The 25,120-nt window shown below is 41.1% G+C and overlaps 1 protein-coding gene and 1 long non-coding RNA gene across 7 annotated transcripts in view; one reads left to right on the top strand and one right to left on the bottom strand.

The window, feature by feature from the left end:
* Positions 1 to 4,518: 4,518 nt before the first annotated feature.
* On the bottom strand, positions 4,519 to 7,082 carry LOC125326069. Its single transcript, XR_007203671.1, has 2 exons — positions 5,559 to 7,082; positions 4,519 to 4,807 (listed from the first exon to the last, which is right to left on the bottom strand). It is a non-coding gene; the product is annotated as an uncharacterized LOC125326069 (long non-coding RNA).
* Positions 7,083 to 7,809: 727 nt separating this feature from the next.
* The window catches only part of ITGB8 (integrin subunit beta 8), a 49,180-nt gene continuing 31,869 nt past the window's right edge, over positions 7,810 to 25,120 (top strand). For 3 of the 6 annotated variants that reach the window (XM_048303823.1, XM_048303801.1, XM_048303851.1), the window contains exons 1-2: positions 7,812 to 8,057; positions 23,246 to 23,331. In XM_048303823.1, the coding sequence (XP_048159780.1) occupies positions 7,928 to 8,057; positions 23,246 to 23,331 (216 nt within the window). In that variant the 5' untranslated portion in view covers positions 7,812 to 7,927. Of the gene's footprint in view, positions 8,058 to 23,245; positions 23,332 to 25,120 lie in introns of all 6 variants that reach the window. The other 3 variants (XM_048303832.1, XM_048303815.1, XM_048303807.1) reach the window with 3 other exon arrangements.

Genomic DNA, 25,120 nt, shown 5'->3' with positions numbered 1-25,120 from the left:
AGAGGTGAGAAGATATATATGCAGACACATATTTGAAACAATTACAAAAATCAATAAGCAATGTTTTTTTCCTATTTCTAAATGTCCCTATCTGCCTCCATTCTTTTCTGATTTCACACTTAAATATTTCTTGATTTATGTTATTGTCATTTTAGCAGTGAGCCTTGAGCAGCAATCTGATGAGAGAGGGGTTGGGGTTCCTCCCCCCTGCCATGTAGTACTGGGGGAGGGGACCCTGCAGTAGAGGCATGACCTACTGGGTTTCCCCACTCCCTGGTCAATCCCATTCCCCACTGGTTGTTTTGTGTTCCCCTGCCCGGGGGAAGACCCTGCTGGTCCCATGATTGCGGCAGTTCTTCATCAGGACGCCAGCCATGCAGCTGGAGAATAAAGATCTCTAAAACATCTATCAAGAATCAGTCCCTAATTTTTTCCACAGGCCTCGCTGTCCTATATATGTTGCAGAAATCCCCACTGCAACAGAGAGGGGAGGGGATATGCAGGTAAATACCACACAGAGAGCAACCAGGCTGTAACATGTACACCATATTTCAAGACTGAGGACAAGATCAGATGAAATCCTATCAGAGATGCTCAGAACCTTTGATAATTCTGGAAAAACACCCACTTCCCATCCTTGCTCCCCACCCCTCCCACTTCCCCCTCTGCCACACACACACAGAGTTTGCCTGTGGGATTTTTCCACTCATGGGCCACTGCTCAACGCACCAGCTTAGCTATGGGCAGGAGAAACGATTTGCACTCATCAATCACCCAGTTACAAACTTCTGCTTTTGAACTGTAGGACACTTTTGAGTTTGATCTATACAGGTTATACTCAGCTAAAAATGAACTTCAGTTTCTGTTAAACAACACCAGTGCTTTTTATAAACCACAGCTTAACTTTCCCTTTCAACCTCTTAACACCTAATTTCCTCAAAAGTTTCTCAGGAGGAACTTTAATCTTTCAGAAGTCCCAAGAAATATTTCCTACTTACTATCTACTACATTCCACCTACTTTTTACCAGTTCCTTGTAAAACATAACATAGGAAACCTCTGGGAAATAACAAGTGAGCTAATGGTTGTCAGGGGCAAAAGTGGGAATTTTCTGTGAAAACTTCCTAAAATGTTGTCAGGCCTACTGTACTATTACAGAATATTTTGTCTTTGGCAACCCAAGGTCTTAAATCTTGGGGACAGAAAAAGGTGAAATTACCGTGGAAGGAGGATGAGGAAGAAGATGCAATACTACTTGAGATAGTTGCAGCAGCAGCAATTGTGACCTTGGGACTCCATTAGGGAAGTGAGAGACACAGAGGAGTTGGTGGGGAAAGCAGGAGGCCTGTAAGTATCTGAGGATCTATTCAAAGTGACTGGGGAGAGGGAGGGTGAGAAGAAAGAATAAAAACTTTTTAATGAAGATAAGGAAGAAGGCAGAATGGGAGTAGCAGTCTTCAATGAAAAAAAAAAATAGGAAAAAAAATTTTTGTGGAAGAAGGGAAACACCTGAAGTGTAATACAGTCACGTGATGGGCACCTATGTCGGCTCTCAGCACTAAGTGGAGATTACATACCTTTTTCAAGTACCAGAGAGAAAGGTAGGAGACAGGCAACAAGAAAAGAAGGAAATGGGTGGAGGTAAAATAAAGAAAAACATATGGGGCGCCAGTGTTCTGTGGACAGTTTGACCTTGCAATAACAACAAAAAAAGCCCAACCAAACAAAAAAAAACCAAACAAAAAAAGTGTGTGACTGTTGCTAAACTTCACGGTGGCTGTTGTTCCTCTGTAGAAATAAAAATGCTATTTGTGCAGGTCACAAACTGTTCTTTGAAATGTGTATTTTAAGAGTTCAGTAGACTCTGTGTCTGTGGACCTATACCTACATCTATCAAAATGAAACCTGTTCTTCACCCATCCTCCATGGAGCCGGAAAACAACGTAACTTCAAAGATGTTATGACTGTTTTTGGGTGGGCGGCAGTCCCTTGTGAATATAAAACTAAGTAAAATGATATGCTCTTCTTTCTCTGTTAGTCACTGAAAATGGCACACAGATTACTAACACAGGGTCAGGTCTTCAGCCCTTCAGGCCAAAGTCCCACTGAAATAAGGTTACTGAAATAACTCATTTGGCCTACTGTTCTTCTATTCCTTTTAGAAATCAAGCCAAGGTGCCTGTAAATCCATGAAGTAATATCTGGAAAGTATTAGTGACAGCATATAGAAGAATCCCAGGTAAATTTTACACTTCGAAGACAGACCACAGGGGAGCTCATCTCTCTGAAGTCAGAAAGACGCTCAAAACACAACACAGTGTATTTGTCAAAAGGAAGAAAAGACTTCTGTCTAAAATACCAGTTCTGTCACATAAAAATGCATAGTGGAAATACCAAAAAATCTTAGTGTAACACTGTACTTTAAAATTCTACATGTGACAACAACTAAAATGTTCTTCTTTCAGAATACATCTGTTCAACTAAATATACTACTGGGGTTTTTCAGTAATTACTTCCAGGAAGAGATTTTTAGACCATTTCAATAAACAACTTAAGCTTTGACCACTTCTTACTATACATATTTTTATGGTTTTGAGCATTCTAGGGGGATTACATAGATAACTTCTTATGCTTCCTTGTCTCTAGAAAAATCATCCTACTCTTTCTTAAACAGAGGACAGGGACACGTTTATTGAGGCCCCCCCCAGTGCTAATTTACAGATCAGCTGTTTGTGCTACAGATCTCTTAGGAAATGAGTGTCTGTATAGAATTTAAAGCATTGGGTTTAACATAGTAAACCCTAAACAGAGTGATAACTTCTCACCTGGGAAGCCACTGCAGTGTCTGTCTCAACTGCTTGCTAACTATTACTGTTGAGAACTCATCTGCATTGGCTTTTTTTTTTTTCTTGCAGTAGTCTAAAATATCTCAGGTTTATTGTCTTATAACACAGTGTTCTTCAGTGGACTTGTCAGAAGCCCTGAAGTACACAAGATCAAGAACTGGGATTTCAGGATTACATACTCTATTTTTAATATAAAAATTTTACAATTCAGTTGGTTATATAAACAAGAAAGAAAAGTGTACCACCAAGGTATTGCAAGTAATTTTCCACAGAAAAGCAGAATGGAGAAATTGCTGCCATATAGACCAGAAAAGACAATCATTTTATAGTTAAAGCCTTCGAAATAAATTACGAATAACAACATTTAGATGCAGTATACATAAGTCACCAGGCTGAGTATATGGAAAATAGTGGTATTCCACCTGTCTCTGCATGACATTGACCAAACTGTTAGCATTGAGAGGGTAAATGCAAAAAGGTGATGGTTCAGACGTTGCCAGATAGTTTCATGCAGGCCTACTGAAGTTGCAAACCTAAGATTTGTAAACTCACATAAAATGTCCACCTGAAATCAATGTAACCCTGCATGCTAAATAGAGTATTGGTCAATTTGGATTACTGTTTTACCTTAAAATGGACCATCTTCTCTTTGTGCCATGTACATCAGGAAGTTCAGTGGCATGAACTGGTAACTAAGGTAGGCATTAAAGAAAAAAATAATGCAAAATACTATTTTGGGGAGTAAAGATGCTTCTAGTTTGGAAACTGGCATTACCAGTTCTCACAATAAGAACTGAGCCTAGAAATGAAAATCAATGTGCACAGTTTTAATATCTTATATGGAAATGCATCACAATTTTTTTCAGAATTACAAAAATAAACATATTTTGTAACAAAAATGTCTGTACTGCACCAGGCAGCTGGAATTTTATATAGAATTTTTCTGGATATAATAAACAGCATAAGTGGATTGTTCATAGTTTGCACTTCTGAGAAAGAGGCCTATGACTTGGCAATCATTTCTTGGGAATAGTCATTGATTTTGAATTGTTCCATCATTTTTAACTGATGGGTTATAAAGGATTTGCACAATACACTGACCTTTTTATATGAAACAGATGCAGTTTTAGATTCAAATGTTGTATAAAAAAATGAACCCAAGTGACAGCAAATGCAATTGCATCTGACATACAAGCATATGATTCTTTTAGTTATATTGCAAAGAAATACATGCATGTCAGTGGGATCAAGTGAAGCCACCAAATCCAAAACAATTACTGTACTCTTGCAGGATTCTATACTACTAAAATAGGGAAGTTGGAGGAAAGTACAATTAATTTAACAATACCAAAATGCTTTTTATGGGGATTTTAATTGTGTCTAAGATTCCATGATAATGTAAGAAATCACAAGATCTGATAATGAACACTTTTCATTTTAAAAAAGTTTTGATATTAGAAGTTGTGAAACACCATCAATCTTCCCTTTGCAGTCCTGGTTTGGACTCTCCCCCATGAAATGGCACATTAAAGATGCTTGGAAATATTCAACCAAAAAAGGAACATGGGTTTTGTAAGAAAAATTTTGGGGTTTTTGACCAGCTCTAGTTAACATTCATTGCAGATGCAATATTTTCAAAGTTGTTTCCTGAAAAGAGAGACTATTCACCAACACAGTGATAGACAATTGTATTTTGTTTCAGTAAAGCAAATGTAAATACCATAAAGAAGCCACAGTTATAACACTTCAAGAAATTTGGGGTACATTTAATATAATAACACACTTTCCACCATAAAAATTCATAGAATAACTTAGGCTAGAAAAAGCCCCCTGAGGCCCAATCATCCCCCTGCTCAAAACAGGTCCAATTAGTTCTGTCTGCTTGGCAACATGTTCAGCTGAGTTTCAACTCTCTCCAAGGACAGAGATTCCACAAACAGGTTGCTTCACGGATTCATGGCCCTGTGGATAGGATAATTAATTGAAACTTTAAATCCATTTGCAGTGGTCTTAAATTCCTTGTAACAGGAGTTTAAGAATTAGCTACTCTCTCATGTGACCTTGGATGATTCAGTTTCTCCACTTGCAAGCCTAGAATTATTATTCAAAACTCCTGCCTAATTATATTATTGCATGATAAACACTGTCTAAACAACAATATATCCAAAGATGCTATCACTACAAAGGAAATGTTTTTAACTCCTTGGATTGCATGGGAAGAATGAAGCTAAAGAAATACGGAATTTTACACAAACCAGCAGAATATACTTTAAACTCTTACAGCAGCCTCTACACATTGAGGCCTAAACTATCGGCATCTTCAGCTCTTGGCTTTTTTACTGGTGACTTTATTCAGGGTGCATAGTTCTCACCCAGTATTTGCATCCTTTTCATTATGTTCTCAGGGTTTAAGTTAATGACCAGAGTGGTTTCATTTTGGTTACCTTATTATCAGATTTTATATGAAAATTATCCATTTTTTTCCTTCCACATTAAACTGCAGGTATTGTCTTTCTGTCCAGAATGCCAAATCCTTGCATGATATCCTCATCAGGAGTAGTGCATGTAATGACTGATTCCTATTTTTATGATGAACGGCCTTTGCTTAGAAACTCAGAAGGTAATTCATGCTGTTGAGGACATAGCCATTTTCTTTATGCTGCTTATGATAATTTACATTCTGATCTGATAAAAAGTTTCATACACAATATACCTGTACAGGATATTAACTGTATTCTTCCTCCCATCAGCACCTCTTAGACCATGCAGGTGAAAAATCCAAAGCAGGGAGAACCCAGTTTCAGCCACTTTTGCTTCTGCTGGCATTTTGTTTGAAGACATTTCCTTGATTTTCTTCATGTATCATCTGAATCCTTTTTTTTCAGATACATTGAATCACCATAAGTTTGCAACATCATGACCCAGGAATTAGACATTACAGTACCCAACAGGAGTAAATTGAGTTTAGTTCACCTGTCACCACTGTATCTTATTTCAAATAGCACCCAACTGAGTTCTCAAGGGACATGTAGCTCTCTACCTACAGTGTTTGCGACTGTGACCTCTGAAATCATAGAGCTTTTAGGTTAAGGATGCCACAAGATTTGAAGTCCTGTAGATGCTACACTTCTTTCTGACTGTCATTGCATACGGCTTTCTCACATCCTATATCCCCATTTGGGCTGTGACCACTCAAGGAATGATAGTCAGATGTCTGAAACAGGGGATTTTTCCAAAATGAAGCAAAAAAAAAAAAAAAAAAGATACATCATCTAAAAACTCCCAAGAGTGGGACCACAGGATTGCTTCACTGCCAACTCTTCCTCAGCACTCTTGAACAAACCCACCACGTTCAGTTTCTGACATTTGACATTCAGATACTAAACCATCCATAGCTCTTCAAGGCTTAGCGCAGGATCTGAAAAGGCTTCTGCAGCCCTTCATTCGTAAAGACAGTGAAACAGCACATTATTCACATTGGCTGCACTTGCAGGATTTACTAACCTTGTACCCTGCATAGGCAGACTTGGATGAGGCATAGAGATCCTTCTAGGATCCTGCGTGCACCGACACCTGTTGCTGGTATCAGAAATGAAGGGATGCCACAGGACGGGCCATCAGAGACACGAGGTCGGCACACCTACCCCGTAACGCAGCCGGGCGGGGGCCCGGCCACCGGCGTGTGACAGGGCGAGGAGCCCAGGTGGGTTTTACCTGCCGACAAAACGCTCCACCTACAGCCTCCCCGGGGAGCGGAGCCCTCTAGAGGAGCACGAGCTGCAGGACGGCCGGGGAGCGGAGCCGGGCCGGGCCGGGCGGGGAGGGGCGGCGGCCGCCGAAGGTCGCACCTTGGCCCGGCGGGGCTTTCCTGGCCCGCACGGCGCGGTACTTTCCGGACACGGTTAACCTTTGCGTTACTCCCACTGCGCCCGGAGGGGTGGAAACTCCGGGCAGAAATCATTCGGGGGGGGCGGTAAAAGAGAGGAGGTGTTTTTTTAGGTGACATGAAGTGACAAGGGGTGTTTTGCCGGCCCGCACCAGGGGCCGGCGCGCTGCTGCCAGCGGGACGCCCCCGGGGGGAAACGGTGGCGTTCCTGGGGCCGGGGGGCAGCGCCGCGGGGTGCAGAAGAGGTGACGGCGGCGAGGGTCGCACGAGCGAACGGCGGCGGGGTCACACGGAGCGAGGGCCGGCCCCACCGGCGGGGCAGGGTGGGGCGGCTGCCACGGGGCCGAAGCAGCCGGCGAGGTGCGCCGGGGGCTGACGGCGAAGCGCCCTGCCCGCGGCCTTCGCCCGTCTCCCCGCCCGGCTCAGCGGCCGTGCCGAGCTCCGGGAGCCGCGACCCGCAGCCGCCGCCGAACAAAGGCGCGGGCGGGCGCAGTGACTTCACCGCCGGGCCCGCCCCCGCACTCCCGCCCGCGGAACCTGCCCCGCTGCCGTCTCCTGGCAACCCGCGGGGACCCGCGGGCCCGGCGCGCACCCTCCGTGGTGGGGCCGGACAGCTCCGCGCAGCGCCGCCGGCCGCGGTCCCCTGCCTGTCCTCCCCTCCCCGTCCTCGGCAAACCCCGTCCCGGCGGCGCGGAGAAACGGCCCCGCCGGCGGCTCGGGACGGCGGCGGGCAGCGCCCACCTGGCCCCGGCGGGGGCGGGCAGGGGGCGGCTGTCCCCGCCCCCCCGGCAGCCGCCCTCTTCGCCCGAGGGAAGTGCGGAGCCGCCGCCACCGCTCCCTGCGCCGTGCCAGGAGCCTTCCCGCGCCCCCCGGGCAGGGCGGGCGGCGAGGCGCCCCTGGCGCGCCGGGCTAGAGGCGGATGGAGCGAGCCAAGCTGCGCGCTCGGCCGGGGCCCCGCCGCTGCCGGGGGGGGGCGGCCCTGGCGGGGCGCGGGGGCGCGGCAGGCGCTGCCCCCGAGATACGGCGGCCCCCGCCCGCCCCGCCGAGCGCCCTACCTGTGCCGAGCCCGCCGCCGCCCCTCCCCCGGCCCCGCCGCCGCCGCCGCCCCCGCAGGGGCCGGGACTGAGCGCGCCGAGGCGCAGAGACACGGCCCCGAGAAGAGGGCGAGGGAGCGGGAGCGGTGCCGGCAGCGGCGCATGATGTGGGTGCCGCTGCTGGCGTGCCTCACCGCGGGGATCGTCTCCGTGCCCAGGTGCCAGCGCGGCCCCGGAGCCTTCCTCGGGGCGGCCCGGCTGCTGGCGGCCGTGCCGGGACTCTGCCAGCGCTGTAAGTCTCCGAGCGCTCGGGGCTGCTCGCCGTGCCCCGGCTGGTTGGGGTTGTGGCTGGGTTCGGTTCTGGCGCGGGGGCCGTGCGTGCGCGGGGGGCTTGCCCGGGCCCGGCGGCTGCCTTGGGACACAGCGCTGACAGCTGGGGCCGCCCGGCGCCACCGGCACACGCCGGCCGGACGGGCCGAGCTGGCGGGCGGACGGTACCTGCAGGGAGAGCCGGGCAGGAGCGGCCGGCCCCTGCCCAAAGCTCACACCGCCAGTGCCAGCCCGTGATTTAACTGTCCACCCCGGGGGCCGTCCCGCCTTTAGGGAGCCGTGGTAGCTCCCGGGAAGCCCATGGGAGTATCGCACGCCAGGGTGCTGCGGGTCCTGAAGTGCACCCTCTGCAACGCTCCATGAAGAGGACCCGCCCGGGGGTTCCAAGGGATGGACAGTTCTTGGCGATGGTAACACTCTGGTTTACGTCGTTTATATGGCATGTAGTGGCAGGGTTAAACAGGGATAGAACTACGAGAAGATTGTCTTCTGTTTACCTTGGGATAACGTGCATGTTGACAGTTCCCCGGGAGCTACGGTCCCCGGGTGAAAAAGGCTCTGGTAAATGTGGGTAACCCTTCGCGTTGTGGAATAGCTTCCCAAAGCCCCGGGCATCAGTTTTAATGTGTGCAGGGTGAGAGGAGTTTGTGCAAAAGTACCTTAGATAGTACAGCAGTTGACATAGCAAGCAGGTTAGTCAATTTTTTCATAAAGGATCTTATTTGGCTAGCAGTGGTCAAAGTAGATCAGGTTGTCAGTCATCTTTCTGTAGTTTTTTCTGCTTGTGGAATAATTGGCATTTCCAAGCTTAAGCCTGGAGTTGATTTAAAATGTTAACATGTAACTTCTAAAACTAAGATTTACAATGGGAACAATGTATTAGTCTTAACTTCTTTATTGCATATGTGACAAATTCATGCCTAATTCAGTAGGATTTGCCCAGTGCTATTAAAAACAATGGAATAATTTGTTAACTTTCATAAGATAATTTATTTTGCTTTTTTGGCTTCATATTTTGAATTCAGAACCAAACTAAATGTCAATAGGAAAAATAAAATATATTATTAAATTTCTTATGAAACATGCCATCTTGTGTGTAGTATCCCAGATTCTTTTTTATGCAGTGCTATTGAGTTGAAAGGCTAATTGAAACTTTATGAAGAGGGTGGTTCTGTGCCTGAATGCAGTGTTGTGCTTGCTCATGAGTGTAGTTCCTGGGTACACACTAGTGCAAATAATGCATCAGAACAGAATGCCACAGGGGGGAGGTTATGCCACAGGAGGGCTTTTGTGCCAAAGGATGCTTGCTGTCTTTGTTGTGCTTGATAGTGAAAATATATATGGGCAATGCGTCATGGGTTATGTGTTTATTGTGACAACAGCTCTCAGATTGGGCAGACTGTAACTCAGATAGACCTTGTTTTTTTTCCTTTTCTTTTGAAACCTCTGCTAATTCATGAAAGCTGAAAGGCACACTGAATTCTTTCCTTCATACATAATCACTTTACAGGCTACAGTCACAGTTGAAGCAAGAAGAGTGTTTTGTTTTTCTGTGAATGAACACGTAAAATTTTTTGTTATTATTAGTGTTGTTTGTGATTTTTACATTTGGTTGTGATAGCCAGTGCAGCACCACCTGGATTCTTTGAATGTCTGCAGGCTGCTTCGAGAGAGACTGGGCAGCAGCTCCATGTACAGATATTTGGCAGCATGGCTTTGTTCAAGCAGCCACTCCTCTTTGCTTCTGCATCGGCAGTGCTGGGCATGGAGAAAAGCATTGCGCTGTTCCCGTGCCATCAGCAAGTTCAGTTTTTTTATGTGCAGAGTTGGCAGAACCTGCATATCTGTTGCATTGAATCTTCAGTTCTAAAAGAGACTGGAATTAATATGAAATGTACAAGGAACTCAAATTTATTTCATTCTTCCTGGACCATTTGTGGCTCTTCTAATCGAAAAATGGACAGCTTGATACTACCTGAGGTATTTGTTCTGCAAACTGCAGTTTGAGGGATGAGTCACTGCTTGGGGATAAGTAAAGGTAGAATTTGGCCCAGTGTTTGAAGTTACAAGGAACGCAAAAGGAAATCTCACAATGCTGTAAATTTGCAATTCCCAAATTACAGGTTCTGTAAGCTCAGATAAAAAGGGTAGTGTTGCTGCCTTCTACAAAGAGTCCCTTGTTCAGTAAGTCTCACCAAAAGGAAATTTGCAGTTCAGTAAGCCAACTATAACAAATACCTGACATAAGAATCAAGCTAGTTCTGTAGGGATTTCTACAGATCCCTACATTTATGTTTGAACTTTGAAACCTGACAAACTCCTAAAGATGTAAACCAGCGAATTGAATAAAAGCTGGATTCTACAGCAGTGTGTATGCATTGTGCTAACCAGTTGTGTAAGTGCTCACTTCAGTGAAGACAGTCAGTTCCCTTGCCGTGTTCAGAAACTGACTGTTGAAATTTATTTTTTATCTGCTGTATAAGCACATGGGTTATGTGGGGCTTAAATACTGAAGAATGACTGATTGGTCAGGGTTAACAGAGGATATTGATTCAAACCTTAGCAGTGTCCCAAAACCAGTTATAATTAATATTAAAATCTGAAAACTAAGGTATTTGGTGCTTTCCAAAATATCTATGGAATTATTCCTGTATGAAGCTCAAGTAAACAGAGTGTACTTGTGATGTGCAAATAGGGATGGGATGGCATGAAAATCTTTATCTCTGATTTAGAGAACAGTCACGCAGCAATTCTCTTAGGTAGTTGAGATTGACAGATCTCTTTAAATACCAACTTTAAAAGTTGGTACATTCAGTCTTCTTGAGTGTGTCAATTGGCAAGACCACTGGGGAAAGTGGGGGATCTGTGATCATGAAAGGGTCAGTTGTTAATTGATTTATGCGAATAGCATGACTTTTGTTTCATTAATTTTCTCCCGTCAAGGTCTTTGGTGCTTCACCATTCTTGTCACATCAGATTTCTGTGTGTGTTCCCCCTAGTAAGAAAGTTTCATAAACCATTACTGTGTTACTTCTCAAAGGAATAAGAAAAGCTATTCAACCACCCGTGGAAGAACAGTTTTTGAAGAGAGGTGGTCAGGAAATGTCCTGTGGCACACATGCACGCACACAAAAAGGTCTGAAATAAAAGATACATCATGATGGCTTTAATTGGTGTTTGTCTGTTGATTCTGTTGTGTGCCCATGCAGCCCATTTTCTTTTGAGACTCAGTGGAAGAAGCTGAGTTGTATGGAATACTCAACACTGAGCCAGTTCTGCTTTTCCTGAGGCTTAAAACAATCCAAGAAGAAGAGAAAACCCATTTTTAATTTCCTGAGTCTGCGTGGGTGATATGCTCCCTAAGGGTAATGGACCATCTTTGGTAAAGCCAACCTTTCGGGAACCTTTGGGAACCAGCCTTTGGGAAAAACAACCTGGGAGTTTGAGAGGGCTGTAGGTTGCAGTTCTGAGGAATAGTGAGGAGGAGGTTTGTTTATGTGTGCATTGTTCAAGAAGCGTATTATGCCAATAATTCGCCCATATTTGCTTGCAAATTGTACGCTTCTCATAATTTGTTGCAATTTCACTTCTCTTCGGGGGCTTATATGGTAAGGGTATTTTTATTCTATGGTTTTTACAGGTTGAATGAAACTGGTAGTTGCATGTGTAGTATTTACAATATTTTCATGCTACAGATGTTTTGAGATGAGACTGGGAAAAGAGAGGAGAGGGGCAGTTTATGAACTAGAAGAGCAGTAACTATACTCCTGATGCTCTGGGAAGGTTGTCTCTGTCATTTTGAACATGCTGTTGCTGAGGAAAGTTGTCAAGGCAGTCTGAAGATTGCATGCAGCAGAAATACTCTACAGTTTGGAGAGGCACCTGATTCTTTTCTGGCCCTTAAACTTTCAAGGACTGCAACAACTGAGAAAGCAAATAATTATACCCCATTAGTCAAGAGGCCTGAGTGAATAAAATTGATTCTCCATTAAAATACAGTCTAAGTTTAATTTACTTCCCCAGACCATCAGAAAGATGTCAGAATGTGAATTTCATGAAAGCTAAAGAAAATCTTCGTTAAATGACCCCCATGTGGTTGTATGTTCAACAAGCGGACATTAAATGTCAGATTATAATCTCCCTTTACAGAGTACATAAATGCTGGTAATATTTTTCAAATCCCTATGAAGAATTTGTGATGACTTGTCCATGTTGTGTCTTGAGTTTGGGACAATTTGAACTAATTACTAATCTACAGTAGGAGAAGAAAAAACAAAGATATTTTATTTACAAATTGTGCAAATTGGCATGGGCTGCTGATATATATCAAGACTTTTTCAGAAAGTCAGAGTCATCATTATTTTTGTAAGTTCTTACTTAGAAACCAGGGACCTCACATTTCTGGGTGTCTTCTCCCAAGTAACAAATTGTAGCATGAGAGGAAATAGCCTCAAGTTGTGCCAGGGAAGGTTTAGATTGGAGATCAGGAAAAATTTCTTCACTGAAAGGTTTGTCAAGCCTTGGAACAGGCTGCCCAGGGAAATGGAGGAGTCATCATCCCTGGAGGTATTTAAAAGACACATAGATATGATGCTTAAGAACATGTTTTAGTGGTGGGCTTGTGCTAGGTTAACAGTTGAACTAGAGGATTTTAAGGGTCTTTTCCAGCCTAAATGATTCTATGATTCAAGGAGGTACTCCTGAGCCTACATGTGTTTTAGCCTCATCTCTGAAAAGTTCCACCACTTACATGAGGGTGGAATCATTCAGGACAAAAACTTGAAGAGCAGAAGCCTCAGACAGGTGCATATGAACTCAGGCTTTTAATGTGTGTATATATATATATATGTATCAATGTAGAGGATTAGTGGTGGACTTGGCAGTATTGCGTTAAATGCTGGTCTATGTGATTTTAGTAGTCTTTTCCAACCTAAATGACTCTGATTCTGTCCTTGATTCTATGAATAGATCTGATGTAAGAAATATTAACCTTAATGTACAAGTTAAAACTGCATTACCTACATGATTTTTTTTTCAACAATGTACATTTTAAAAAACACCCTTAGAAAAACTATACTTTTTTAGATCAGGATAGGTGTATGTTAGGCAGTGATTGGGATTTAATAGTTCTGTCAGGATAAGAAGGACAAGTGGAATAGCTTGGTACCCTGAGCTTTAAAGCTTGTCAGTATTCTTAAACTATATTAATGGCACTAAAGTCATATGTTATATTTTCGAAATTTATGTATGTGAACTATTCAGTGCTTTTACTGTAACTGGTTATCCAGACATCTTGGTTTAAATTTGGCTTCTCATGATGAATGTACTGAAAACAGAAAGCTGGAGAAGAATATTGGTTGCCTTGTGTTAATAAACTTTCTGTGGTTTTTTTTAAATAAAATTATTTAGGCCTTGGTGCTTCTCATTCTACTTGTGTTGTCCTTTTCAGCAAAATCTTGTTTTCAAAGTTCCTGTATCTCCACTACTAATTTCTGATTTCTGTCTAACCAGTGGAAAGATGTAATAATTCTTTCTCATCTGCTTAAGCAAACATAATTTTTGATGGACAAAGTAGGATATGGTCTGTTATTCCTTTCTAAGTACTTGAACTTTATTAATTTTTTTTTTCTTTTGGCAGTTTACATAAATGGACTTGGGCTATTTAGTTTAACTTCTGGGAAGGAAGTGGGGCTCTAATGAATTAGTTCACTGTACACTGTAATGGAACCTTCCTCCAAGAAGAAAAGTAAGCTTCTTGCCAGCCATTCAGGATTCCCCCTTGTTCTGGTGGCAGAACAAGAATAACCCCTTGAGCAAAATGTAAGTGTTTCAGGATGATCGGAATTTACAGCATTAGAAAGCTGCCAAAAAAGCAACTTCTAGCTGAGGCTAAATTGGCCTAAATTGAAAACTTTGCAAAGCTCATAATTGACTTTTTTCTTTATATGTTTCTCTGCTTCCCATGACTTCATTGTCATATGCCTGTGGTGACTTCTTGGTATTTACTCATGGTGACAATAATAAAGAGTCTGAAGTATTTATGGTCATCAAAAGATACTGAGACAAAGATTTTAACTATGATTATTGGAGGAGGAAATTTCTGTAGTGTCAGGCAGGTGGAATGATGTTCCTGGATGTTTGATTTTTATTTTACTTCAGGCCTCTTCTCTACCCACTGTCTTGTCTTGGGAGTTAGGTCGATAGCAGCAGTATTTCACTGGGTTCAGATCTTGAAGACTTAAGTATTTTTGGTATTTTTCAGTTGTAGCCGTGTTACGAATACAGCTGCGTGATGTATGGTGGCATCACGAAAGTAGTTCAAGTCTGATTAAACCAGTAACTGTCCTTTCCAAAATAAATTCTGTTCCTTCTCAATGTTCAAGAAAATTAGGCTAAGTGAATACTGTTTGTTCTCTACTTGAGAATACGATTTATTTCCATGTTATCTCTGCAGGGTGAAAGGGGTTAGTACTGTGCTGAGAACAACTTGCTTCTCTCAGATGGGAGCTTCTTCCTAGAAACGACCAAGTTCCCATCTTTTTGTTCAAACAAGACTACCAGGAAATAAGAAAACTTGGAACAACTTACACACTGGCACAAATGGCACAAAATTACTAAATAAAACTAATGACATCAGCAAGCAGGCTCTTCCAATCTAAGCAAAGCTGTTGGAGTGCATTTTGCTATTAAAAATGTTGTGGCAGTACTTCAGAGCATTAAGTAAACCACTACCTGTTTAAAACCTAGAATTTGTGTGTTTGAAGTCTGTCCCTTAGAGAGCATTTAAGCTGCACCTGCAGACCATACACATATGTGAATACTTCCTTGAAGGAACACAAGCAGAAGCTTGCATTCAGTCTGTGTGCACCTGTAGTTATAGCTAGTATGGGAGTCTGCATATTTTATAACCCACAGTCATGTTTTGTGTAATCTTTGTCCCCAAATTATAAAAATTTAACAGGCTAAACCTAAAATAAAGGTTGGCCAGTGTCTGTTCCTAGACAGGTGGGTTGGGTTTTGTGGTTTTTAATTATGAAAAAATACCAGAAAGTTTTTACCAATTTGTCTTAGGGCAAATAACCATCTTTGGAGATTGAAAACCCTCTTGAGAAGCAAATTACTGAAATAACAAATACTAGAGACTTGGTATTGTAGAAAACAGTAACATTTTTTTAAATAGCCCTCTTGAATAAATGCTCCTCCCAATCTTGTGGACTACCTACAAGTCCTTAAGGAGTGGTGGTTATCCTCTCTGATACCTCTCTGAAGTCTTAGCTTTTATTTAATATTCTTGAGGTTTTCTCATTGTGAGTGTAAACTACGTATTATGCGTTCAGTGTTTTGTTTTAACTCTGACATGTCTCCCTAATACCCATGTGCACAGCTTTTGGTTTGGGGTTTTTGGTTTGTTTCAGGAAAATGTTCTGTAGAAGCACAATTCAGTTTATCATTTTGTATTCAGAACTGAGGGACTTTTTCCACTAGGTTGTCAGCTTTTGGAATTACGGTCTAAAATGCAGAGTAGGTTTGTTCCAAACCACCATATATGCAGATAAAAGAGAGTGAAGTAAGCTGTTTGCATTGCTATGGACAAAGAATCTTTCAGGTTGTCTTTGGTGACACTGTGTGGGAAGAAATAGCTCTGAGCTATTCTCAGCAGTTGCCCATCCTCTGCGCTGCTGCTGGGTTTGTGAATGAAGACACAGTGCCAGGGAGAGGTCATGCTCCTGTAGGGCAGAAAGCAGCAACTTGGTGATGATTAGATATACAATAAAAAGGTATGTTAGAGAAACAATTGGGTGTTGGAAGCCTGGCTTGAGGAGGTAGAGCTGTAGAAGATGGTGGGAGATAAAGCTTGGGCTTGTCTTTTATTCAAAGTTGAACTTCTTAAGCAGGCAAAAAATAGTCATTTTTATCTACCTTTATAACCATTATGACCTCCTAATTAGGTAAGACTTTATAGAATGCACAGGAACATACCAACCATTCAGGGCTGTTGATGTGCTTGCTACTTGCTAGCAGTGCTTGCTACTTGCTAGCAGTGCTTACTAATACACAAGAAATTCAATTAGCAGTGATGTATGGCAGTAGCCATTCCAGGCTTTGCTCGAGCAGCATTACTGTATTCAAGCTGGTCAACTCCAAGGGAGCTTCTAGCAGCTGTAAATGACTGGAGTACAATGATTCCTATGACCGTGTTCCATCCTAGGAAACAGAATTAACTCCACACATCTTGAAGTTTCCTTGAAATCAAGGGATTTAATAAAAAAAAAAAAGCCCTCTGGTTTCACATGCTTTGCATTTTTATTGGTGTAAAGCTGTGCAAACAGGACCATCAAACCTGTGCCATAAAAGCATTAGCTTTTATGACTGTGGGAAATGAGTATCTTTTAATGATATAATCCTAGTAAATTTTCCTGTATGTTTTTATTTGCAAGAGACAGGATAGGTTAGTTTCTGAAGCCAAGTAGTCTTTGACTCATTGTTTGCAGGCATAAATTGCATCAACAAAATGTAACTATCTCCCAGAAAAGCAGGAAGTTTCATAGAAAGGAGAGGCTACAAGTAAAGTTGGCCAAGAAACAAAAATTGTGTTGTGAAAATTTCAAGGTTGCATTGCTTGTTTTCATTCTGTATTGTGGCTCAGGAACAAAGTCAGACTGGAGTAGTCAATAGCTCTGTCTCTCATAGTCAAGGCCATGTCTGAGGCTGTGGTTTGAACATTGTGTTTGTGAGACCTAACTGTGATACCAGTAGCTACTTTGGGTAGTACCTTTTCTAAAACGCTGTTATATACATCCTTCTGAGAAAATAAATAAAAATAAATCTTTGAAATTGATATATATACATTAAAAACCTGGGTTGCTATGCATCTGTCTGAGGCCTATGTTCCCCAAGTCTTCATCTTGAATGATGTGCAACCTTCATGTAAATGTTGGAACTTTTCAGAGAGATGAAGGTAAGACACTCAGAGAGTGTCAGGAGTATCTCCTTGAATCATAGAATCATTTAGGCTGGCAAAGACCCTTAAGATCCTCTAGTCCAACTGTTAACCCAGCACAAGCCCACCACTGAAACATGTTCCTAAGCACCACATCTACATATCTTTTAAATACTTCTAGGGATGATGACTCCTCCATTTCCCTGGGCAGCCTGTTCCAAGGCTTGACAGCCTTTTCAGTGAAGACGTTTTTCCTGATACCTGTCTAAACCTTCCCTGGCACAACTTGAGGTCATTTCCTTTTGTCTTATTGCTTGTTAGCTGGGAGAAGAGGCCTACCCCCACCTCGCTGCAACATCCTTTTCAGGTAACTGTAGAGCGTGATAAGGCCTGCCTCGAGCCTCTTTTTCTGTAGAAACAACCCCAGCTCCCTCAGCTGCTCCTCATAAGAATTGTGCTCCAGACCCTTCCCCAGCTCCATTGCCCTTCTCTGGACACACTACAGAACCTCAATGTCTTTTCTGCTAGCAGCTTTCCATCCCCTCTGCCCCCAGCCTGTATAGCATCACATGGGGTTTCTCTGACTGAAATGCTGAACCTGGCACTCCCCCTTATTGAACCTCACATAATTTGCTCAAAGCTTAGTATCAATATCGTTCTCTAATTACAGAAGTGTCCATACACTTCTTGGGAACTCCATGTCCACATGCCACTACAGAGCAGACTTACTCATTTTCTATCCTCCTGCATCATCTATGACTCTTGTTTTCTGCCAGGGCTTTCCTAATATTGTGTTGACAGAGGTGTCCTCCCCTTTTGTCTTTGCACTGTTCGGCTGAATCCAGCGTCAGCTCTCTCCAGTGGCGTCACTCAGACCTTGCACAATGTGCAAAAAAAGGAAGACCTTGGTGTTTTTTCTTGCATGTTTTACAAAGACACAAACTCAGGCAAGGCAGGCTACTGTATTGCTTTGCATTTTAATGGCTTTTTAAATCACCTGTGTAGCTCTCACTAAAGACCCTCATGTTCAAAAGATACTGTGTTCATACCGTAATGCAGATTAATTTGGGAACCCCAAAACTCTCAGGACAGGTATATTGGCAGAGTTATGAATGGAAAGCCCCTATCAGTTATCAGGACTTGTTCACTAGTGATTCTTTTCACTGCATTTATTTAGATGTGCAAAGACTTCTTATTCATGTCTCGCTTCTACCTCTTACCATCTCTGTAACCACATTATGGTTTATCTCTTCTACTATACTCCATTTTTCTTTTTAGGAACACTAACAGTTGATTAGTTTGGTTTGGGTTTTTTCTTTTGCTTGTTTGTGTCAATGGAAAGGTGTTTTTACTCATTTGCCAGGTTTACAGAAGTATTTTTTGAGGGCTCAGAATTTAACAGTGCCAATCATGTTTTGTACCTTTCTTTTACACGCCTTTATTTTCTTAGCAAAAACACGTCTCTGCCATGCAGAGTTTTAGTTTACTGCTTCTTCTGTTGCTGGTAAAAAACATTTTAAAATCAGTGTGTGGCTTAGTTTCTTTCTGTCTGAGTTGTGAAACTAAAGTGCCCAACCAGTAATGGAGAAGTGAAACAAATTAACAAATCCCATATGTAATAGAAAAAAAGACAGAGGAAAGAAAAGTTGTTTGGTATTCTTCTCAAGTAATCTTAAGATTTCATTATAAAGCATAAAAAGTGTACAGTGTTCAAGCTGAAATCTCCTTTCCTGGGCAAGGCTGAGTACCTCTTAAAGCTGATTTTGAGGCATACCTTGTAATCTTCTTGGAAAATCTGGTGGTAACATAGTGTTTTTTTTAAGCATGACACAAAAGGCAGAGAGAATTATTTTTTGTTTGGAAAAAAAAAAAAAAAGGGGGGAAAAATCCCTAATTCCAGGATTAGGTTTTAGGATTGGCAGTTAAAGCACAGGCACTCATTTTTTTCCTGTAATCTGAGCAAGTAAATGTCCGACACAATAATTATGGAAAAATAATCCCTCCCCTGTATCATTTTTATAATGCTTTTCATTGTACCTTCTCACTCAGCCAAAGTGAATCAGGAAACCATGTGTTAGGTGGGACAGACACTGTCTGTTCCCTCTACAGGGTCATGTTGCTTTGTTCTGAAGACAGAAGGGTGAAGGTAACTGCAGTACGTTGCATAAAAGCTGCAGCTTTCCTCATAAATGATGCTATACATGAGTTACTGAGGGCCTCGTTCATTATCTGTGCAGAGGGATAGCCTGGCTGATTGCTGCCCTAGAACAAGATTAGATGCACAACTGAAGGAAAAGCAGCTCTGTAGAGGCTGGATAATTTCCCATCTTCTTGCCTTGATGAGTGTTCACCAGTCTGAGGGCCATGATCAGGGAGTATAAGCTTCTAGCTATATTTTGGCTTTCTCTTTTAAGAAAGCAAATGGTACACCCTCCAAAGCCAGCACAAGCGTGTACCAACAGTGAAGGTGATACAAATCCGAATTCTTGGCTGTACTTGAACAAAGTGCTGCCTGTTTGAAAACCTGTTTAACATCCTCTCTCAGACTCCAGAGTGCATTATTGTTTTTTCATCTCTGAGATAAATACCCTGATTGTGATAAAGTTACTTTCATAATAAGGAGGCAGGATATAATTATAACATATATGATGTTTGCCTTGTCTTGATCCCTCTTGTTGCAGAGAGTTTAGGCTTGCCACACCTGTGATCACTGTAAATAGCTACAGTTGTTGGAGCACGGCTGTAATTTTGTGGAGTAGGCTGGAAAAGTGTAGTTTAACCTGATGCACTCACTTTTTATTATATGCATATGCCTCTGCAGTTCCCAGCAGAGAATTTGGCCCTTGTCAAAAATACCTTTTGGCATACATCAGTTATAACTAAGCCAGTAGAAACTAGCCCTTAGCTTTGGCTGAACAGTAACTCAGTCTTGTCTGGACTCTGTTTTTGGTGAAGTGGCAGGAAAAATCTCAGTTCTTTTTTGAGCCAACTCATAAAAAAATGTTTCTTGCTTTACCATGATTTTTTTAAAGCAACTGAAAAGTTTATACTTAAACAGTTATGGTTTTACGGTAGGCTTACAACTAAATAATAAATATTTAATGAATGAAGGCATGTCCATAAATGTAACTGTTATAAGGGACTATGTACTTGGGAACCAGAGTAGTGATGTAGACAGAATAATAAATAAAGGAATTAATTCAACTTTTTCAAGTTTCTCTTTATTAAAAAAAATTTCAGCTTTTTGCTCCAATGGTACCAAGCTTGTCTATAGCCAATCTGTGACTTCATGTTGTGAAAATGGAGCTCTTGAGACTGGAGAGTTATCAGCAAAGAGATTTGCATCCAGCAGTACTGTATATTCATTTGTTAAACCCTTTTATCTGCCATGATCACACTGACACTAGATTTTAAGATCTTTTTTTCTTAGAAAGTTTACAAAGTTTAGAAATCTTTCTTTGTAAACTTCTGTCTTAGAAGTTTACAAAGGCACACAGACACCCCTATATTTTACTAGATAGGCTGTATTAATAAACTAAGTCAAGTTTCAATAGATTCAAAAAACTAACCATACAGAAAAAAATTGGGACAGTTATTTTTCAGTCAGTTTTCCGATGTGTCTGGAAAATGGCACATAGACACATACTGTTGGGTTTTTTAGCAAGTGCATATTACAAAAAGGTGTTAATGTTTTGTTATGTGGTCAGTGGCATTTAAATTAAAGTACGTGTTTTGCAGATTATATGTCTTAAGAAAGGAGTCTCAGATATTATTGCAGGAAATTAATTAGGCCATACTTATTATTTGTCTTACGTGGTTTACTGATTGCAATGACGAGGAATTAATGTTCCTTATTCCTTATCTCAATAGCTAGAAACACAGATTTCTCATTTTTTCATGTCAACTGTTTATTCTTATCAGAACAGCTCTGTCTCTTACAATGGATATTAAGTTGAAATTATTCTTATCAGAACAGCTCTGTCTCTTACAATGGATATTAAGTTGAAAGTTCCTGTAATTTTCTCCCTATTTTTTTCCATGGTGGTCTTAAAACCACTATTGTGCTGCAGATCAGCAACTTATATTTTTCCTTGTCCTTTGACACTTTCACTGAATCTATCACTTTACTCTCTTTTTCTTATAATGCCTTTTATCTCTGCTGTCTTTGATACCCAGTTGAAGATGGGAGGGCTGTTTGTGTGCCAAGAACAATTACATTCCTTTTATTTTTAGTCCTTCAACAGCTTTTCATTCTGAGTCTTTGCACTTTATGAATACTGTCTAGAAAGGGATCTGTGGCAAGGTCTACAACCCTGTGAATGTCAATACCTACCTGAAATCTTCACACTTTTTTCCCTCTCCTGCAGTATGTGGTAACATTTTCTATGGCCTCCAGCTCTGCTCTTTCAGACTGCAGAATATAAAGTGCAGTTGCTATCTTCTTATAAATGCAAAAATGTTTTATTGTGTCAGTGCTGAATGAGCTTGCTCTCATTTCACATCCAAGTAAAACTTGCTGTGTTTGTTTTTATAACAAAAAACTAAACAAAAACCTTTTGGATTTTGTCTTGTTCTTTTCTCTCTCCTTAGCAACTCCTCCTTTATTTATCACTACCAACCTCTCCCACCCTTAATCAGTTTTCCCTACATTCCAGCACCTTCCTGGGCTGCTTTTCAACTTACTGTGTATATCATACCTATGTCTCTCCCTTTCATTTATGGGGTTTTTTTCTCACATTGCCTTCATGGCAAAAATCAGCAGCAGCAGTTGATATGAAATAGAAATATAGGTCTGACCTTTGAAATTATTTAAATTGCCACTAACCTACACATTATCAGTTTAAGGCTGCAATTGTGCTGCACTAGGCTTGTTAATACTGATAATGGTATATGTGTTGTTGATACTAGTAATGTGCAAACTGTGATTAATTCCTTGGATCAGCCGTCGTTCTAAGTGACCTAATGAAAACTAGCTGTTTATATAATACAGGATCTTATCTTAGCAAAATAAACATTTTAAAAAAAAGGTATTTTAGTACATATTTCCCTAGTACAGCTGTTCACTATGAGAAGTTTGTCTCATTACCTAAAAAGCAAGATGGTTTGCATTATTACTGCAGATTGGAAAGAAGTAATCTGAGAGACAGTGCGTGTAGCCAAAACTTTGGATGAAATCCAAACTTTTCATCAGTTTTGATATGATGGTACATGCTATGACAATGGACCAATCAACAGATATAGCCTTTTTTTGTATGCAGAAATCAAATTTCTTTTGTTCCCTGTATATTTTCTAATATGGCATTCTGAACATGCCACAGAGCAGTGTTGTTAAACAGCACTACTACTGAGCTGCGCACTTTGTGCCCTCCATATAACTCTTAGCAGGTGACTTCTGTCTTGTTTAGAGGTGCACTGGTCTGCAAGAGACTTGTGCTCAGTGTGCTGAAAGGATACACTAATGCTGGCATTCAAGTTGAGCTGACCAAGTCCCTTGAAAAGACTCTTCTTTTCAGTACCAACTGCCAAAGTTTCATAGGAAAGAGTAGTAACTTAAGCAATAATCTATAAAACAAAGATGTGAAAAGGATATAAAGGACTTCGCTGGTAGACTTGTAAGTAGGCACAATTTTTGCAATTGTTAGTACAGAATGATGTGTCTTCAATCTGTCACACATGTAGTGTTGGATACATTTCTATTTGCTTCTGGAAAAGAAAATCTTCCTCTTCTGGGAAACTATTCATTGCAAAAATGAATATGCAGAGGGGGAATATTTATAGAAGGTGAGAAAATACTTTGGGTTTCATGAGGAGTGAATAATGAATAATTCAGTCAAGTGTAAATGACTTAAAGGGAAAATGTCTGCGAAAAGATAAGCTACCTAGTAAATTTTTTCTGTTAGGCAATAAATCAGCAAGACACATGCCAAAGATAAACTTTCACTTCAGACTTATTCTAAATCTTAAAAATTTGGCCTTGTGAATTGTGAATGGAGTTTATTCAATCTGTGCATATAGTTCTAGACTGTAGCTAAAAGAAAATTGTATTCCCTCACCACCATTTCTTTGTTCTGTTTTACTTCTGTTTGAATACACTGTCATCACTCTTAATCTGGAGAAGTAATTTTTCAAATCGTGGTTTAAAATTAGGTATTTTACAATTTCACATATCATCATAAATCATGAATGTTTGGGTTTATATTTCATTGCAGCGGAAAACAGATGTGCCACTTCAAATGCAGTAACATGCACAAAGTGTCTTGCTTTGGGTCCCGAGTGTGGATGGTGTGCTCAAGAGGTATGGCATTTTGCTTAATTACATTTGACTTTATATTTTAGCTGCTTCTGATCTTTATAAAGATAAAGACTTTTAAACTGAGAAAATTATAGTGAGAAATAGCAAGAAAATCTTTAAATGATCCCTAGAGACAGAACCTGAGAAATCATGTGAAATTTATTTTGTTTCCAAAGGAGAAAATGCAATCTTTTATTTGGAAAATTGCAGTAATTTTAAATAAAGTGAGACCTTTTTAATGCATTCCATCTGCTTTGTAGACAGCTTTGGCAGACTTACAGTAGCTTTGAGAGTTTAACAGTTTTTGGCTTCAAGAGCAAAATTACTTATCAGTACTTTATATTAAGTCCTCATCATATATGAAAACAAGTCTATACATATATGTCTACTGAATTTAGCAAAAGGTTGTACTAACAGTGGAGGTGACTTTGACTTCACCATATACAATGATCCTATCACAAATGGAAAAAATTATGTTTTTCTCATTTTGACACTTGAAACTATCAGTTTTGAGACTTAGCACAGAAGGTAGATCTTAGGTTGCAAGAATTATCCTGAAATTATTGTTACTTTGCAAAGTATTTGTAAGGATATGGGAATTTCTGGTTTTGTTTGACAGAAAAAAAAATAACCCTGTTGGTAGCATGATTTTGAGTAATCACTTCAGAGGAACAAGCTTTTGAAGAATATCGCTGACAATCGCAAGCTCATATGCCCTGTAAGGTCATGTGGAAATTACCCGTAGTAGCTTTCAGGTTAGCAGAGAAGGTAGATAAGTTCCTGGGGTGTGTCTGGCTGAGATAAGGAGTGTAAGGCACTGGCAATATGTGAGATATTATGTCTTGGAATTATTAACTTAGTCTGCCAAAGGCACAAGGCTAAGTAATGCAAGAATGGGTAGAGGCATGCAGGGCTTGTTTTCCCAGAGGAAGCTTAGGGCATGAGTAGATGGCACAATGGATTGCAGTGTGGAGGGGTTCATTATTTTGGCCTCATGTCCTGTGTTACAAAGGACAAGGCTTTATCCTCCTCCATCTGCATTTATCACAGAACAGCATTTGCTAACTTTCCAGTGCTGTGGATCTGCAGTACGTCCCCTTCTAACTAGGCATGTGGATTTGGCCAGTTTCACTTCTGCTCTGCTTCTCTTGCTTCACTTCTCAAGTCAATGCTGAGAGCTGTTCATGGAAGCCAGGGCTTTGTCAAACCCTCTTAAACAGCTGGTTCACCTGCACACCATTAATGGTTATGGAACAGCAAAATCCTTATTATTGCAGGTGGAAATACTGCAGTGCAGCTTAGCCTGCCTGCTTCATCAGAGCAATATTTTTAATGAGATAATTAGCCGTGAGGAACTTTTGAGATGCTTTGAATTTATACCCACACACAGTGGACTTCAGAAAACACTACAAATCTATTAGTCATTACCAGTAATGAGAGTAAATTTAATAATAATACATTTAAAAATCTTGCTTTTTGATATGCATATACTAAAAAGGGTATATAAATAGCAGTAACTTAAGAAGTAGTCTCTGTTGTCTTCAATAAAGAAGGTTATGGAAAAAATGTCAGAGGTAGACTACAAAAATGAGTTTGAATTTGAAAAACAAGACACATGACTGTCAAATTTCCTTCTTCAGGGGCTTCCTCTAGTCTTTACAAGGTCTGGATGACTATTATATAGCATACAATTGACTGTATGCACTTTTAGATTGCTTATTTTCCCCATTTGCCTCTGAAAGATCAGAAATTGTCCTTTGTTTGGTTGGTCTCCAGCTTTGGCTCAGAGGAT

The sequence above is a fragment of the Corvus hawaiiensis genome, chromosome 1 (assembly GCF_020740725.1).
Source record: "Corvus hawaiiensis isolate bCorHaw1 chromosome 1, bCorHaw1.pri.cur, whole genome shotgun sequence".
In the NCBI taxonomy this organism is placed as follows: domain Eukaryota; kingdom Metazoa; phylum Chordata; class Aves; order Passeriformes; family Corvidae; genus Corvus; species Corvus hawaiiensis.
This window is presented reverse-complemented; position numbering and strand designations above follow the sequence as displayed.